Raw genomic sequence first — 18441 nt, 5'->3', positions numbered from 1 at the left:
AAGTGATAAGATGTGACCACTCCGAGTTTACGAAACAGAGCTGATTAGGATGCCTGTTTCCTAGGAAACCGGCCAGTCACCTGCTGAGCCAGTGGATTTCACCACTGACCTAATTATTTGGAGCTCTAAAATTCAGCACTTTAAGTTCCATGATGCTAAATATAGAATCTACAAAATTATACACTATGCAGAATAATTAAAACTTCTACATGTATTTGCAATGGTCTCGGACACAAATTACAAACATAAGTCAGTACTAAAAATCTTATTTCATAAATTAGGTTCTGGAATAATTTTTTTTTCATTTTTATTAACAAATACACTGTAAAATATTAATAAATGGGATATTAAGATAATCCCTTGTTCATAATATTTTAACGAAAGATGAGATGTCTCTATTGAAAGAAGCTTAATTGGTTCTAAAAGATACAAATTTAATATGCGTAATTAACAGATCACCAACATGTATGTTAATGAAAGTTGTTTTTATCCCAATATTCACTCCGTTGAAACAACGCTGGGCCAACATTGAAAGCCATATCAATACCTCATTATAATCAAAATTTACTACGTTGGGCCAACATTGGACCAACATTACATGCCCAACACACATTTTTCATGTGTTTTATGTCAACATTACTTGGTTGGCCCTATGTTGGGCCAACATTACATCCCTACACACAGTGGCTTTGTTTTAAGCCAACATCTACTTGGTTGGACCTACGTTGGACCAACATCAAATGCCCAACATATAATGGTCATGTTTCATGCCAACATTTACTACAATGGACCAACATTGGCCCAACATTGCATACCCGACACCGACAGACCAGCTTTCACGCCAACGTATCATCCGTTGGGCCAATGTTGGGCCAACATTTACCGCCCAACGCCAACACTATACCAACCTACCAACCATCAGCCAACGTTGGCCCGATGTAGTCTTGCTATCTGGGCTTTTACACCTGGTTTCATCAATGATTTTAACTAATTGTCATTATTATGGATTGTTTGGTTGAAATTAGGGAAAGTAGATAATTTTGTTTTGAATATTTTTCTCTGTGCTTCATATTTCGGACAGAGCAAAATGAAATGTTTTTCATCCTCAATATCATTTTATAACGGATCCGTTTTCATTTATTTCACAATTTCGCGACTGAGTTTAATTCTTTAAAAAAAAATTGCAGTAGAAATAATAGATTCACACTCATATAAAACACAACATATTTAACATTTTTGCACTGATAGCATTTCATCAGGTTCTCTAGAGAAATTTAATCTTTTTCTAACTCTGGCGGGAAGTTTAAATTTCAAAATGGCGGCTGTGAGCTACGACATGATAAATTGGAAAATGACAAATGGAATTATTAGTGCCATTAAGCTGTGATATACTTTCGATTTTAATGACGAAATGTTCTATATATGCTGTTCAGATTAACTTTAAGCAAATTTAATGTTTGACGGACAAAAATCTGCGGAATGTAAGTATCCGAACATGTCTGTGCAAATGTAAACAAAGCGGGGTTTTATTTATTGGAAAAATCGTAATAAAATTAAAAATAAAAAGTATAGCAGGGTTGTATTTAGGAACTTGATTGTAGTGAAAAAATTGAAGACAAAATCATTAAAAAAAGCAGGCAGATGAGATTATAACCTTTCACTGTCTTGCATGTAACATATTGGTGGAAAAGGGGGGGGGGGTAAATGTTGTTAATTGACTGTTATAAAAAAGTTCAGTACTTAGTAAGAAGGAAACAGTTTCTTTGACAAGTTCATTCAAAATAGTTGTTTTTTCATTTTGCTTGTAGAATTATTCACCACTGGCATCCGGAGAGTATGGAAAAGGCATCAGTGATCAAAACTGTCATCATGACAGCGAATCAGTATAGATTCAGCAGGAACAACTCCAACATGGTTTTATTCCAACACCAACTGGATGTATGTTTGTTTTTTTTTTTGTTTTGGTTTTGTTAAAGAAGATCTTATGAACTTTTGCAGTATAAAACCCCTAGCTCAGAACTTTGTTATTGTTTTATATATTAGTCTTGGTCTTAATGCTACAGATCCCATGATGCAATTTACGGTGCAAGATTTTCTGCGCATGATTGGGGAGAATTTCTCCACTTTCCTGCATTGGTCAATCAAGTACCTTTCACTCTCTAATTCTAGACAAATTCTTTAACCAACCTAGTATATATTTTATCCACCTCCTAATTCTTTATAGTCGTCTCTACAGACAAATAAACTCGCTTGTTTAGATATTTTGTCGGCAGAAAATTCAAAACAAGCGAGTTTAATGCTTTGTATTGGTTAAAGAATGTGTCTAGAATTAGGGAGTGAATGGTAGTTGAATGATTGACCATGCAAAGCTGGAAAATGGAGAAATTCTCAACAACCGTGCACTGAAAATCTTGCACTGTAATTACACCATATTTGCATTACGGTATCTGTAGCATTATTGTCAAAGACTAAAATATAAAACTATAATGCTACAGTTCTGCAGCTAAGTAACCCACATTGAGAATCAAAATGCTTGATTAAAAGATTATCAAAACTAATTTCAATATACATGCACACACATGTTCCCAAATCTTTCACAGAGATCTGAATTTTCATTGTTTTTAAAGATAAGATATTTCACCAGTAAAATAACAATCATCCTATTTTATAGGGCTTGGTATTGGCTAGAGATTTCGTATTGCGATATTTTTAATTGCAATATTTTCAACAAAAATTTAAATAAAATTTTCTCATTATATTAACTTCCTTTTACATGTAGAATGTACATAACTATGATAATAATAATAATAATAATAATAATACTTTATTTAAAGAGGGTAACCCGATTAGTGCAATGCACTAGTCTTCCTCGGGGCCCTCTAAACATATTAATAATAATACAATTATGAAAACATTGTACACTAATTAAATAATACATGATGTAAAAATACAAGTACAATTAAAAGTTTAGGACATGGAATTACGTTACTTAAACAGTGTTGCGGCAAGTTATAATAAATTTTTCCACATTTTTACGAAATGTGTGTACAGTTGGTGAAAAACGTATATACAAAGGTAATTTGTTCCATAAATGAACACCGGAGTAATGAAAAGAATTTTTAAATTGATTTGTTCGATATTTCGGTAGACGAAGGTCATAGTTGGTTTCAGATCGTAAAACATAATTATTAGAAGAAATAAAATCAAAAGAGTCTCTTAAATAATCAGGTGCCATACCATGAAGTGTTTTGTACAGTAATACATATTTATGAAAATCAATCAACTCATATATGGTCAGCCATCCAAGTTTTTCAAATAATGGTAGTGAAGGGGCATCATAAGCCACATCTAGTATAATCCGGGCTGCCCTTTTTTGCAATTTAAAAACTCTATCTATGCCAGCACCTGGCGCATTACCCCAAATAGACAATAATTTAAAGAAGGCAGAATGTATGCATTATAGAATAGTTTTCTTGTGTGTAATGGGAGAAATTTTTTAATTCTGCGTAAGGTATATAATTTATACATCAAAGATTTACAAACTGAGTCAATATGGTAATTATAGCGCAATGAATGATCAATATGTACTCCCAAAAGTTTTTCAGATTCAACATTTTCAATTATTTTGTTTGAAGCATATAAATTTAATTCAGGAGAATTTATCTTTGATTTTCTATGTTGAGTTCCCATAAGCATACATTTTGTCTTATTGATATTCAACACCATTTGATTTTTTGAATACCAATTTTCAATCTCACACAAATCAAAGTTAAGGGCATTCTCAATACCTTCTACATTTTTATGATGTGTATGTAAGGTTGCATCAGGTTGATAAATAACCAATAAAAGATATCTTGTTGATTGAATTACACTTGTACAACTAAATACACCCATACAACAGCTTTTGCCTTTCTATTTGGCGTGACAATTTTCTGACAATTTTTCTCTGTATTTTATGATAGAATCCCTGAGTCCAAGCATTTTGCTGGTAAATTGGTATTTCAAAAACATATTGCAATACGATATTTTTTTTGTCGACATACCGCAATATACGGAAATATTGGATTATTGCCCAGCCCTACTATTTAATATAAAAAATCAACAGTATTATCCTTTTAAAAAACAAGATGGAAATTGTGTCCATAATGAAGTACTATCAAATGGCTGTCTTTTTTTGGTGCAAGTTAGATTCTCAATAATATGTTTAATTTTTATTATGATTATTATGATAATTATCTATAATCATGTTAATTTCATCATGTTCATAAACTTAATTCATTTTGTACAATGCATTATTTCTTTATAATTAAAAAAATGCAAACATGTCTAATGAGAATACAGATATTGTTAAAATTTTCAAAATTATCAGAAATTTAAGTATGATTGTATTAGTGATTAGTGATGGTACATTAAGCATGTTAAGAGAACATGGAGAAATACAGTGTTTTATTTACTGTCAGCAGGATAGGATTCAGGAAATATCTTTCCTCTGTAAATAATTTTTGCCTTTTTTTAACAGGTCCTCTTGGGCATAACTTCTCGTGGATCAGATTTGAAGTTTTTCCATCCTCGAAACCTTTTACCTACAGAATGTTTGACTGTGATTATTGATATCTTGAGTGAGACCAGTGAAATGAAGCCGTCACTTGTCATTAAGTGTCTTCAGCTTCTGAGAAACCTAGGTATTTATGGAAGGTATTTGAAATACTTGAAGATCCCTTACTTTCACATAGTACTACCACAAGTCTGTAAGTTTCTTCTATTCTATTTTTCAGCTGCAGAAAAAGAAATTCGAGAATCTTTCCACGAGTCATTTAATCTGACACCTGTCTTGGTAGAGATAATCAAGCATAATCCTTCTGTTAATCCATTATGCATGGAGGTAGATGCAATATTTTTCATCTTTTTCAGTACTAAAGTATTTCTTAAATTCTTATACAATAGATTATCTACATTTATATCCTAGTGCATATCTTTAATAGAATATCTGATACATGTATGAAAGTATTTACATGTATGTCCTGTGTCAATTTGTAATGCTGACTTAAGCTTCATGTTTGACAGTTAAGTTACTGATTGATACATATTCATGTTTGCATGATGTCGCCATTATCACAGGTAATGAAATTCCACTTTGGAACTTTCTGACTACAGTGTTAATCAATGTTTTTATTTTCTCTTTCAGTCCCTTCATCTGTTACAAATAATAATATATGGACATAAAATGATACTCCAGGAATCTTATGTGCAAGACCTGCTAGAATTTATCATTCCACACATGTAAGATTTGCCTCAACTTGCTATGAATTTATCATTCCATGCATGCAAGGTTTGCCAAGACTTGCTAAATTTTATCATTCCACACATATTTGAAAGGTTTACCAATTGCCAGGATTTGTTAGAATTCAGCATTTCACACATATAAGGTTTACTAGGGCTTGGTAGATTTTAATGTTCCACACATATGTTAAGTTTGTTATGACTTGCTGTATCATTCTACACATATAAGGTTTGCCAAGAAATATTTAGATCCTGTAAAATAGAAAGAAATGATAATTTGCCTTGGTTTTAAACAATGGCATATTTTGAAACATTTGTATATTTAGTTTATTCAGATGAAAAATAAATTAATGCATCCTCAAGCTCACCAAGTAGCACAATAAGAACATGTAATGTATAATGGTAAAACCTCATACAGTTAAACTTGTTTCTTGAATATCGATATCTCGAATAAAATGCATATGTCTAAGTGAGTTTGAAATCACAATCACTTTTTAGCTCACCTGAGCCAAAGGCTCAAGTGAGCTTTTCTGATCAAAATTTGTCCGTTGTCTGTCGTTGTTGTTGTCGTTGTCGTCGTTGTTGTTGTAAACTTTTCACATTTTCATCTTCTTCTCAAGAACCACTGGGCCAATTTCAACCAAACTTGCCACAAAGTATCCTTGGGTAAAGGGGATTCAAGTTTGTTCAAATGAAGGGCCACCCCTTCTTCCAAGGGGAGATAATTAAGAATTCGTGAAAAATTAATGGCATCATTAAAAAATCTTCTTCTCAAGAACAGCTGTGCTTGAAAATATGAAACTTATGTGGAAGCATCCTCAGGAAATGTAGATTCAAGTTTGTTCAAATCATGACCCCTGGGGGTCGGGTGGGGCCACAATGGGCGATCTATGTTTTACATAGGAATATATAGGAATAATCTTTAAAAATCTTCTTCTCAAGAACAGCAAGGCCATGATTGGTCATATTTATATGGTAGCATCCTCAGGTAGTGTAGATTCAAGTTTGTTCAAATCATGACCCCCGGGGGTCGGGTGGTGCCACAATGGGCGATCAAAGTTTTACATAGGAATATATAGGAAAAATCTTTAAAAATCTTCTTCTCAAGAGCAGCAAAGCCATGATTGGTCATATTTACATGGAAGCATCCTCAGGTAGTGTAGATTCAAGTTTGTTCAAATCATGACCCCGGGGGGTCGGGTGGGGCCACAATGGGCGATCAAAGTTTTACATAGGAATATAAAGGAAAAATCTTTAAAAAATTTTCTTCTCAAGAACAGCAAAGCCATGATTGGTCATATTTATATGGTAGCATCCTCAGGTAGTGTAGATTCAAGTTTGTTCAAATCATGACCCCCGGGGGTCGGGTGGGGCCACAATGGGCGATCAAAGTTTTACATAGGAATATATAGGAAAAATCATTAAAAATCTTCTACTCAAAAACAGCAAAGCCATGATTGGTCATATTTACATGGAAGCATCCTCAGGTAGTTTAGATTCAAGTTTGTTCAAATCATGACCCCCGGGGGTCGGGTGGGGCCACAATGGGCGATCAAAGTTTTACATAGGAATACATAGGTTAAATCTTTAAAAATCTTCTACTCAAGAACAGCAAAGCCATATTTGGTCATATTTAAATGGAAGCATCCTCAGATAATGTAGATTCAAATTTGTTCAATTCATGACCCCCCCCCCCCCCCACCCCCCACCCCCCACCCCGAACCACTTTTTTATTTAAACTTTTCAACCTTTCAAGACTGAACTGATTTCTGCTTTTTCCTAGCCTTAGTGCTCAGGTGAGCGATGTGGCCCCTGGGCCTCTTGTTGTCTTGTTCATTATGTATTTAAACCTCAATATCTCAAGTCTTTGAAACTTTTTCTGGCTCCATTGAGTTTGAGAAAACGAAGTTTAACTGTGTTTTCAGAAAATATCATTGATCTTAGAATGAAACATTATAGATATAATGCATAATTACAGGGAAAATTTTTTCAAAGGGTATTATAATTCGCAATATTATAATAACATTTATCCACAAGAATCTTTCAAATATGTGTACTGTATCGATTTAGCACACACTTTGAAAATCATGCTTGATTTTGTGTCTCAGTGTAAATATTTTACAGAAAACTGCTGCTTTATGGGTGATTTTGAACTCAGGAAATGTCTTTTACTTTCAGAACTGACCCTGCTGAGGATTGTACAGAGGTCTGTCTGGGACTGTTAGTCAATCTGTGTAAAGACAACTTTGCTGTACAGTCCCATCTCAAAAACATGGTAAAATATCAGTGTTCAGTATCACAGGGACTTGAGACAGTCTTGGCAAAATCGGGTATAATAGTATGATAGGGGAGAAGGGACCTAATGAACTGCCATTAATTCCTCGGTGCCTCGCTTCAAACTCTAAAAACTTCGATTTATATTCAAAAAACCCATGAAAAAGTTTTGCCAGTCGAAAGGCAGAATGTTGTTATTTATTGTCATAAATTGGTCATTTAACTTACTTTACTAAAACTTAGAAAAAAATATTCGAACTTCCGAGAATTAGGTCGCCGTCGTTAACCCTACACCATTTTTTCCATGCAATTTTCATGCATTACCTTTTTTTTCCGTACTTGTCATCTGTTGCACTCTATTTTAGAGCAACGTTTAAAAATATAACTGCTTTTGGTCATCCTCACAATATTTGAGGGACTGTTCATCGTCCGTCTCGAGAGATCAGCTCCATTTTCACCTTCGATTAGCCTCCGAGTTCAACCATATTGAATGAAATCCGCACTGAATGACTAAAGTTTAAACGGTGAAAGACGATTGGATAATATTACTAGTTGTTTATGGAATCAAATTGGGGAAAATTTTACTGTGTAGGGGCCGACACAGTAAAACAGCTCATGGAGAACCCTGCTTAATTGCTAAAGTGTTTGTAAGACTTTGTTTCAATATCTCCTATAGGTAGTCCCAAATCTTCATTGCAGAAACTATATGTTCAAAACAGGAAGAAGAGATATGATTTCTCAACATATGTCACAAGTCAGGGGGTGGAGAGAGGGCCCTTAAATGTAACATTATTATGACCTATGTTATGTGCATGTGTGTTAGAAACTGTCATCACACATTTTACAGTAAAGGTTTAAATTCCAAGGATTTTATATGTGTATTCCAATTTTGTTCAGATAGAACTATTTGGCTTCAAGGTCAACAGGATTATCATTACAGATTTTTTTAGGCCTAAGGGGTGGTAGGGGACCTGTATTCTGCCCCATTCCCAATGGTAAAAAATTTGTGTTTTTCCCAATTTCATAAAAGAAAATTCCCAAAAGACAAGCGAAACAAGCAAATATGGTAAAAAAAAATGTCCGAACTCAGTAACATGTATTTCAGGGGTGGTGTTAAAAAAAAATCTAAAAAGCATGCTCCAAAAACTGATTGACTGAATGTAAAATAAGTCAGTAAATACCTTGCAAATGGAAAAAAAACCCACACTTATTTGAATTTATTTAGAAAAATGTTAATATGATATTTTCCTAATTTCAACCTAATGTTGCCATTTTTCCCAAATGGAGAGGCCCAAGCCCTTGATTTTAATACCCAAAGAAAACCTTGCATGATTACGATTTTCTTTTTAAATCGATGGAATCAATCTTTTTTTTGTACTGTCTCTCAGCTATTGTAATGTTGAGGACTTTTCTCAACATTCTTAATGGAAAATTCCAATACCTTCAAAAAGGCTGTAAAATATATTGGAAAACAGACATTTGGGGCATTTACATTTACATAAACATTGGCTACATTAGGTGACATAATGGACAGGTACACTCAGGTCTCTGTGTTGGTCATGAAATTTGTCCACCGTCAGTTACTGTACATTGTAACGTTTACATCAGATATCTAAAGTTTGCAAAAATAGTTTTATTAAAAGGGAGAAATGACAAATAATTTAGCTCCTAATTCTTTAAAAATTGAAAATACAATTGAATTCATACACATGGTACATGTTAAATAGTACTTTCAATAATAAAATTCACCATCCAATAAGCAAAATCAAAACAATCAGTTGGGCTTCCGTGAAACTAAATCCAACAATGCCCCCATCTTTTACTAGATTCAGTCATGTCTTAATGTTCAACACTGTAATAATGTTAAAATTTCGCAGTGACTTGACCATTTATTAACTGCATACAGGGATTTCTCCCCCGTTTTATTTTTGCTCCTTTCGCCCTTCTCACAGGTGGGCGAATTCAAAATGGGGCGAATTAAAAAAACACAGTATAATTTCTCAAACAAAATTGTGACTGGGCGAATTTAAAATGGGGCAAAATTCTTTGCAAGGCTGAAAGGGCGAAAATAACACGGGATGAAAATAAACCTGTATACAGTATTAATACATGCAGTGTATGCTGGTACATATTTACATTGTAACTATTTCTGGATTTCAGGAACACTCCAAACAGTTGAAGAGGACCTTGTTGAATCATATGTTAGGATCTGAGAGTAGCCTAGATTTTGTCATTTATTCTTTCTCTGTGGTCACTAGTGTTTGGCTTCATGACCAGGAATATGACAGGGTAAGTTTGTCTACATGTATGTTCCTGTATGGTAGGGTATCAATTAATAAAACGTAGAATTTATAATGTATATGTTGAATATTAACAGTCAGGGGTGAGACTGAAATCTGTCATATTTAAAAATGATTGATAATTGTCATTTCTTCTAACTACATAATGTACGTGTTTTTATTAGCTCTACTGGTCAGAGACCAGAAGAGCTTATGCGATAGTAAGGTGTCTGTCGTCCGTCCGTCTGTCTGTCCGTCTGTCTGTCCGTCTGTCTGTCTGTTCGTCTGTCTGTAAACAATTTTTCAAAATGCTACTCCTCCTACAGTTTTGGTCTGATTTCAATATAACTTGGCATACAAGTAGACTACACTAAGATACATAATTTAGTGCATCGGTTTTTGATTTCGATGAACGGTGTTGCCATGGTTACTAAAAATAGAAATTTCTGTGAATTCTTTAAAATGCTACTCCTCCTACAGTTTTAGTCTGATTTCAATATAACTTGGCACACAAGTAGACTACACTAAGATACATAATTTAGTGCATCGGTTTTTGATTTTGATGAACGGTGTTGCCATGGTTACTAAAAATAGAAATTTCTGTGAAATTCCTTTAAAACGCTACTCTTCCTACAGTTTTGGTCTGATTTCAATATTACCTGGCACACAAGTAGACTACACTAAGATACATAATTTAGTGCATGGTTTTTGATTTTGATGAAGGGTGTTGCCATGGTTACTAAAAATAGAAATTTTTGTGAAATCCCTTTAAAACGCTACTCCTCCAACAGTTTTCTGATTTCAATATAACTTGGCATAGAAGTAGATTAAATTAAGATACATAATTCTTTTTATTGTTGCATGTTGCAAAGTTTCAAATCCAAGTGCTACTTTTCCTTTGTTATATGTACAGACCAGTAGAGCTACAGTCTCATCAGAGACTTCTGGTTATTTTTGTAAATATGACTTGTTTTTATCATATTTCCATTCCCAAGTGAATTATTCCAACCCATTTACTACAGTTATAAGATACAATACACTATCCTGCCATGGACCCATGTGTAGAGAAACATCTTGACAAACAACTGAAACCAAAATAAATTAGTGCGCCCCGTAAAACTAACGAGATAATTAAGTGCGCCCAGACCTAACAATTTGATAAAAAATGATGAAATACAGTCATATTTATTTTTAGAAATAACTCTATATTTTAAAATAAACTCCAAATAGTTATGGCTGTTTTTCATCATTATTCTACAAAATGATGAATTTTAGTCATTATTAAAACTCAAGTTTATGACTAGAAATCATCATTTTTAAAAATGATGATTTTCAGTCTCACCCCTGACTGATTAAGGAGACGGATGAGCAAAAGGATTTAACCTAATTTTCTGAGCCTTGTTTATGTTCCTTGAGATGTGCATCAAAAAATAAAATATGATTTTTATTGATATTGTGGAAAAAAAGGTAAATTTAACTCAGGATTAAAAATTTTCACAGCAATCCTGATGAATATATTTAAAAAAATGTTGTACAGATTTTTAACCCATCCAACCTGAAATCAGTGTTCAAGTCCATCTTTAACATCATCTTGAAGAGAGAGACTTGGATGTCACGGAGATATGGTGTGGATCTGTTTAAAGAAATGCTCAAGGACGGACAAATACAGGGTGAATTGTCCAAGTAAGGCTCTATACAGCATATTATAGAATTTAGGATTAAACTATAAAGTATTTATAAAATGGTAGATGTAACCTGAGATTATGGAATTCATGCTAATCTCTTGAGTTGTAAGGATAGATATCCACTTTGTTTTATGTTCAATCATTAAAAGCCGATACAGAAAAACAGTTTTAGAGAAAAACAAAGGAGATTGCATAGTTACAGTACTGTACAGCAGGTTAAAATTGCGGTCGGAAAAGATTGCGATTTGTTCAACTTGCAGCAAATCGCGGTCGTTTGAATTCGCGGAAAGGAAAAATTAATGTACAAAAATTTCTTTCAGCACTGCAAATATTTTCCTTACGTATTATGTCGATTCTGAACCCGAGAACGAAACACCATACTGATCCCGATTAGAAAACAAAATGTTGTACGATTTACAATATTAAGCATTCAGATAATTTTTTTTCTTTCTTTCTGTTGTATTTTTGTTAAATTTTTTTGAAATATATATGAGTCTATACTCGAGTGATTTATTCAAGTGATTTCAAGTCGTATCCAAAACATTCATGTACAAAAAAAGAAGCCCTTTGGCAGGTGTTCGTTCATAAGTATGTTTTGAGTAGCGTACAGAGTAGTATTTACTGCAGTATGTTTAAATCCCTTTGAATAATCAGTATCGATAATCGAAATGTTGAACTGCTAATAAAATTGAATTAATGTGTAACAGTGTTGTCTTTACTACGTAAGTGCCTTGATTAAAGATAATAAGACTGAGTGATACACATGGGTGAAATCTAACAATACATGTTTTAGAGATAATTACATTGCAGCTCTACTGGATGGCAGTTATAGATGTTTTTTTCAATTAAGCTTTAAAAAAAATCAACAACTATGTGTTAGTAATTGATCCGTTCACCCGCATAATTAGGAAGACAGCCTATATCTCTGCTATATTAATTACTGCTTTTATGCTTGCAAGGAAACACAAATAGAGTTAACGAATCTAATCACAAATATCGGCAATATTTCAACTTATCCTTATCAATTTTTGAAGAATTATTCACTGTATGTTGAATTCACAGAAGTTTTATTTCCGCGAATATTAACTCCGCGAGTTAATTTCCTGCTGTACAGTAATTGATAAATTTCCAAACAAAGGATGATCACTGAAATTTTGTTTTGTCCATTTTTTAGATTCAGTCGTCTTCCAGTTTATATAGATGGAATACTGAAATTGATTCCTGCAAGCACTCCAGAAACAGTAGTTATGGTGAAGTTGTTTGGTTTTTCTTTTTTAAAAATACTTGTATTTGATATTGAAGTTCATTTTGACCCTATTTTAATAGAAAATTTAGATTTGATTGACCCATAAATTGTGTTGATGCATAGATTTATGTTTCTTATAATCCTGATAGTAAGCCTTCAGGTTAGTGGTCACAGGACTTAATCTACTAAGTATATTTTACAAAACAAAGTGAAGACCCATGGTCAAATTCAGAGAGAAAATATTTGTCCATAAATTGGACTTTGCTCAATCTGTCAAAAATGCCAGTGACTGGTCCTGATACACGGTGTACCTGCATGAACACATCATGTATATAAATTGACTTTCTTCCTTTTAGGTGTTTGAGTTGCTGCTGTGTTTCTGTTCTGTAGAGGGACTAAGATGTTTAATATGTAGAAGTGTGTTGTCCACACTAGATTTCGGGGTTAGGCCTCAATTCTCAGACATGTTGATTGGTCCAGTTCATCAGGTCAAGGAACCATTACTGGCCATAGTTCACTGGGCAAACCAATCCCCGGACACCCATGATGAGGCACCCATGTATGCATTGGATTTCCTCACGGAAATTTATGAGGTACTGTATATATATGACAAAGAAAAGTGATATTCATACAGCTTGTTTATTGTACCTTGTATTTATTCCTGCATTTCATGCATGTTGATACTTGATACATGTGTTTTTAATCTATAAAGTCTTTATGTTTTTTTTAACAAGAAAGGTAAATGCTTATCTTTTGTAAATATTTCAGAATTGTAGTATTTCTTTGAGAATTTTTTCTTTCATGGCCCTTTCACATTTGCTGATAAAGAAAATTTCAAACCTCAGGCAATGTTTATGTTACTCTGTTTGCAGTTTTAAAAATGGAAGACAAGACTTTTTGGTATTTTTGTGAATTTATATTTATGTGTATTGTTTGTAGGAACTGATTTATTCCAACACCAGACTGAAGTACTCTGTTCATGCAGACCTTGTTTTACCAGTGTTATTATCCGCACTGAATTCAGAAGTTGATATAGACAGTGAAATGTGTATGCCAAAGAAACAGTGCAGAAAGAAAGTCAAGTCGCTACAGCTTCTATCTGGTACAATAAGTATACTGTTGAGCTTCGGTATCTTGAACACTGATATCTTGAATACTGTGGATATGTCAAAGATGAGAAATCCAAATCATTTTTTTCTCTTTGTATTTTACCCTCAATATTTAGAACCCTTGGATATCTCAAAGTTTTTCCTTACTCCCATTGAGTTCAAGATATTGAGGTTTGACTGTATGTACTGTAGTTATGAACATGTAATAGGTAGAAGCAACAGAAATCAGAAAACATACAGGTGCTGTGTCACTACAGCTTCAACCAGGAACCAGAGAATTCATAAAAATAGAAATTGACAGTATAGAGACAGTATAGAGACAGTATAGAGACATCTTTTGCTGTAGAAGAACATTTTGTTTCTCACATCCTCATGATAACAAAGTCCTCAGAGGTCTTATCAGGTACTCCAGCCAAACCGTGATAATGGAGACCTATTTAATACGCTTTTTGGTAGCAGTATTTTGCATTTCAAAGAAATATGACTGAACATCATGAACATTAAATTTTCAGTTTATGTCAGATATATTTACTTACATCTACCGGTACATGTTACTTTATGTCCTTGAAACGATATCTATTTTCTGAAAGTGCGTGTTTGTGTAGCAATGAATTTGTATTGTTCTTGCATGGACATTCAGGTGAATGTACAGATATCTTCTCTGAATGTTTCAGTGTTATCTGGAGAAGATGACATCAGGAAGAAGATGGTGGCCATGTTTAGTCCCTCTGTTTACACAGAGTTACTGAACTTCCAGCTGACCAATAACCGAGTCACACGTCATATCAGTAATGTGGCCGTGGGGTGTGAAGATTGGAGGTCAGTGTATGAACGAGATCCTCATGTAAAATTATATTTGTTTTTATTTGAATGTGTATACAGTACTTCATAATTGATTATGCAGTGAAAGAAAATTAAAGAGGTTCTGTTTATACAATGCCAGTACATACTAAGTCTGATAAGAAACAAAACATTAAAAAAAACCAACTGCAGTATTACTACATGTATTTTTGATGTTTTGTTTACTTTCATTCTGTGTTTTGTTCATGCTGTTAAAAGCATAATGAATTCATAATTTCAACTGTGATACAAAAGTCAGTATTATACCACAGCATTTCCTTTAAGATTATTTTGTTTTTATTTTAAATACCAAGCAAATGTTTCACTTCATTTTTTATTATAACATTTTTTTTCTACTCTTGTATATCTCAGTGAAGACGGGGTACATATTGTGATATTTTGCCTGGAGCTGATGTCCAAACTACGGAAGTATATGCCAAATTTGGATGGCTTGTTCTGTTCATTATTACAGGTAGAGATCTATAGGTTTGGAGTCAAACATGCCTTTTTTAGGTCACCTGAGTCACTCAGGTAACCTATTGCTATCTGTTTTTGTTCATCTCTGTGCATCAGTCGTAAACTGAACATTTTCAGCTTCTTTTCTGGAACTGTGGAACCAATTTAAACCAGTTTTGGTTTCTAGCATCTTTTGGCAAAGGGGAACAAAAAATTTGAATTTCATAGCCTCTCTGAGAGGTGGGTCAAAAACCGTCAAAATTGCAACCTTCAAACATCTTCTTCTCTACTCCCTGGCGATCGATGGGGCTCTATTGATCATATAGTCAAAAATGTGTATATATTTTAAAAATCTTCTTCTCTCCTCCTGTAGATGTAGCAGACAAACTAAGTGCTTGATTTTTATTAGCAAGGGTGCTCCCCTCCAAAACTGAAATTCATGGCCCCAGGGTCATGGCTCCTGGTGTTAGGACTAGGATATATTGAGCATGTATTGAAAAAACATAAATTTTTAAAAAATATTCTCTGTTCCTGGGTATTAACCAGACACACTATGTGCATGGTTATGATGAGCAAGAATGTCTCTAGCTAAATTGTGAAATTCATGGCCTAAGGTTCAGGGTTCTGGTGTTCAGATGGGTCCACATTGATCATATAGTGAAAAGTATTAATTCATTGAAAATATTCTCTATTCCTGGGTATTTAACAGACAAAGTAAAAGCATGGTTATAATGAGCAAAGATTGCCTCTACCTTAATTGTGAAAATTATGGTCCCAGATCAGTGGTTTTGGTTTTTGGGCTCAGCTCTACTGATTATATAGTGAAAAATGCATTGAGTTTTTGAAAGTCTTCTTTGTTCTGTAGGCATTTAGCAGGCAATCCAAGTACATAGTAGTAATGACCAACGTTTTTATTAGATATGCAAAATTCATAACCAGTGGGTCAGGGTTCATGAGCTTGGACAGGGCTTCATTGATTTTTACTCAACCTTGAGAGAAGTTATTCCCCTTTGATCATTCATCTTTGATAATAAACAACTCAGGTGACCTTTGTGGCCCTTGGGCCTGTTGTTTATAACTATCTTCCTATTTCACTTGTACTTTAACTTTTTTTTAATATCTATAAATAACAGACTTAACCAAAAAAAAAATGATGAAAAACAAGGCTTGATATTGAATGTAAGTTTTCATTTTGTAGGACAGTAAGCTGGTTCCCTTCCTGTCAGCTGGAATGACTAGCCCTGATCGTACTGTACTACAGACAGCATTACAGCTCTTCACTATAGGCACTACACTGGACGCTTTTCCTACCGTTTTGTAAGGATTTCATCAAATCTTGGTTACTGTGGAATCATCATTGTTTTGGGGGGATCATAGCTGCAATAATGTAGCCCTCTCCGATTTTTTTTTTTTTTTTTGGGAGAGGGCTACAACTCCTTAGGATCTCCATAATGGTGCAAGTGCGGGAGTGATTCACTACCGCAATGATTTCGGCTCAAATTATCAGTAAGTGGGTATTTTATTGACATATCTTACCTGAACTCATAAAATGTAGTTATTCAAGACATGAATAGATCCAAAAATATACAGAACAATCCGTATATCGGTTATTTTTCGTGTATGTCAACATCCCAACTTAAATTTATCCGCCATGTTTACTGACCTTGATCGATTTTATTTTGGGACAACCAATGAGAATACGGGATCTAGGGGAGTGGATCGTTTTATATTTCCCTTATTTTAAGCATAAGTATCACTGTTTATGAAAAAATACCCCATGGAATGCTTTTATTTATCGATGTTTAGTGATATTATACAACACAAACATTTATCAACACCGACATTTACTTTATCAAGCGATTCTAAATTTCAAGCGTAAGTCTCAGTACATCACGCGAGAACTGTCATGGCTGCTGAAGAGAACGACTGGTAAACACGCAGAATTATTTTACTTGATTTTCGCGTATAAAGGGCTATGATGTTGATAGTGAATAAAAATTCCGTCTTATTGGAAGTAAGTTGAGTGCAAAAACAATTTATTTTGCCTGCAGTCGCCCGTATCTAAAAAATATATTTGCACCATTACGGAGATGCAGTGGAATTGTAGCCCTCTCCTGAAAATATCAGATTAAAAAAAATCGGAGAGGGCTACATTATTGCAGCTAGGGGGATCAATGTTTGTGATCACCCTTACCCACGAATTTACATCCCCATGAACATTTATTTTGTTAACATATTGATTCATTGAACCTCCATATAAATGAGAAACCCACAAAATTATTTCCCTTTGAAAAAGTAAAATTTTGCAAAATTGACCTCCATGAATTTAAATGATTCCACAGTATATGAAGAGATGGAACATGCATGTGCATGTATGCTGCTTTTCAGGTTGACTCTAATTTAAAACAAAAAGCATTAATCATAAGAATGCACAGATTTAGGATATAAAAAGCATATAACAAACATGACAAAAGCTAAATATTAAATACATGTACATAAATACATGTATATTAGCTTGTTTTACATGATTTGTATGATATCCCTATCAGGGAGTGCAAGCAGACATTCCTTTTTTTTCCATAGTGTGACATATAATTTGATCTATGGATGTACATGTATTTTATGTGTTCATCTATCCTTCAGTTTTGTTCAGCTGATGTTTAAAAAATCTATTCCACACCACATGTAGCTACATGTATTAAATCCATTTCTTATAATTTAATTTTCATTAATTTAGTGTTAAAAAAGACAACTACATGTAATACCCTTAAATAATACTTTCAAATTGTACAAAATTCAAATTTAGACAGATTGATACATTTTTTGACACAAGTCATCGTGACATAGACAATATTAATTATCCAGGTTCAATAAAGAGTGTACGGAGATTCACCCTGGGTTGTATTCCATTCGGCCCCAGGGTGTATGGTATACAACTCTGGGTTAATCCTTGTACACCCTTTATTGAACCTGGATAATTTATTTCCTATTTAAAACATATAGGGTTTCATGCAAGCCATTTCTTGTAATCTGTTAAGCTTGTGCAAGTTAACACAGTTTACATGTTTATATAAAGTAAATTTTCTATCCAATCAAATGGTGTGTTGCAAGTTACAACCAGAGTTAGATTATTCTCTTTTGTGAATGGATGATCTTCTTTAATTGGTCTGACATCTGGCATCATGTAGTTTTCAAATAAACGATCCTGTTGAGTATGGTTGTTACATGATTATCTCCTCTTACATACATGTATTTCGCATCTATAGATGTTA

General features: G+C 33.8%; 1 protein-coding gene across 2 annotated transcripts in view; it reads left to right on the top strand.

The window, feature by feature from the left end:
* The first annotated feature begins 1369 nt into the window (after positions 1–1369).
* Positions 1370–18441, top strand: part of LOC133185406 (protein CIP2A homolog) — a 31054-nt gene continuing 13982 nt past the window's right edge. For both annotated transcript variants that reach the window (XM_061320587.1, XM_061320586.1), the window contains exons 1-14: positions 1370–1481; positions 1809–1938; positions 4520–4682; positions 4776–4882; positions 5186–5280; positions 7459–7555; positions 9715–9843; positions 11371–11516; positions 12693–12768; positions 13121–13357; positions 13704–13866; positions 14548–14692; positions 15086–15185; positions 16368–16486. In XM_061320587.1, coding sequence (XP_061176571.1) covers positions 1837–1938; positions 4520–4682; positions 4776–4882; positions 5186–5280; positions 7459–7555; positions 9715–9843; positions 11371–11516; positions 12693–12768; positions 13121–13357; positions 13704–13866; positions 14548–14692; positions 15086–15185; positions 16368–16486 — 1679 coding nt within the window. In that variant the 5' untranslated portion in view covers positions 1370–1481; positions 1809–1836. The remainder of the gene's footprint in view (positions 1482–1808; positions 1939–4519; positions 4683–4775; positions 4883–5185; positions 5281–7458; positions 7556–9714; positions 9844–11370; positions 11517–12692; positions 12769–13120; positions 13358–13703; positions 13867–14547; positions 14693–15085; positions 15186–16367; positions 16487–18441) is intronic.

This window comes from Saccostrea echinata, unplaced genomic scaffold (genome assembly GCF_033153115.1).
Source record: "Saccostrea echinata isolate AGI-Se365-2 ecotype Australia unplaced genomic scaffold, CSIRO_AGI_Sech_v1 ptg000012l, whole genome shotgun sequence".
In the NCBI taxonomy this organism is placed as follows: Eukaryota; Metazoa; Mollusca; class Bivalvia; order Ostreida; family Ostreidae; genus Saccostrea; species Saccostrea echinata.
The sequence above is the reverse complement of the archived record's forward strand: the minus strand, read 5'-3'. Positions and strand labels throughout refer to the sequence as shown.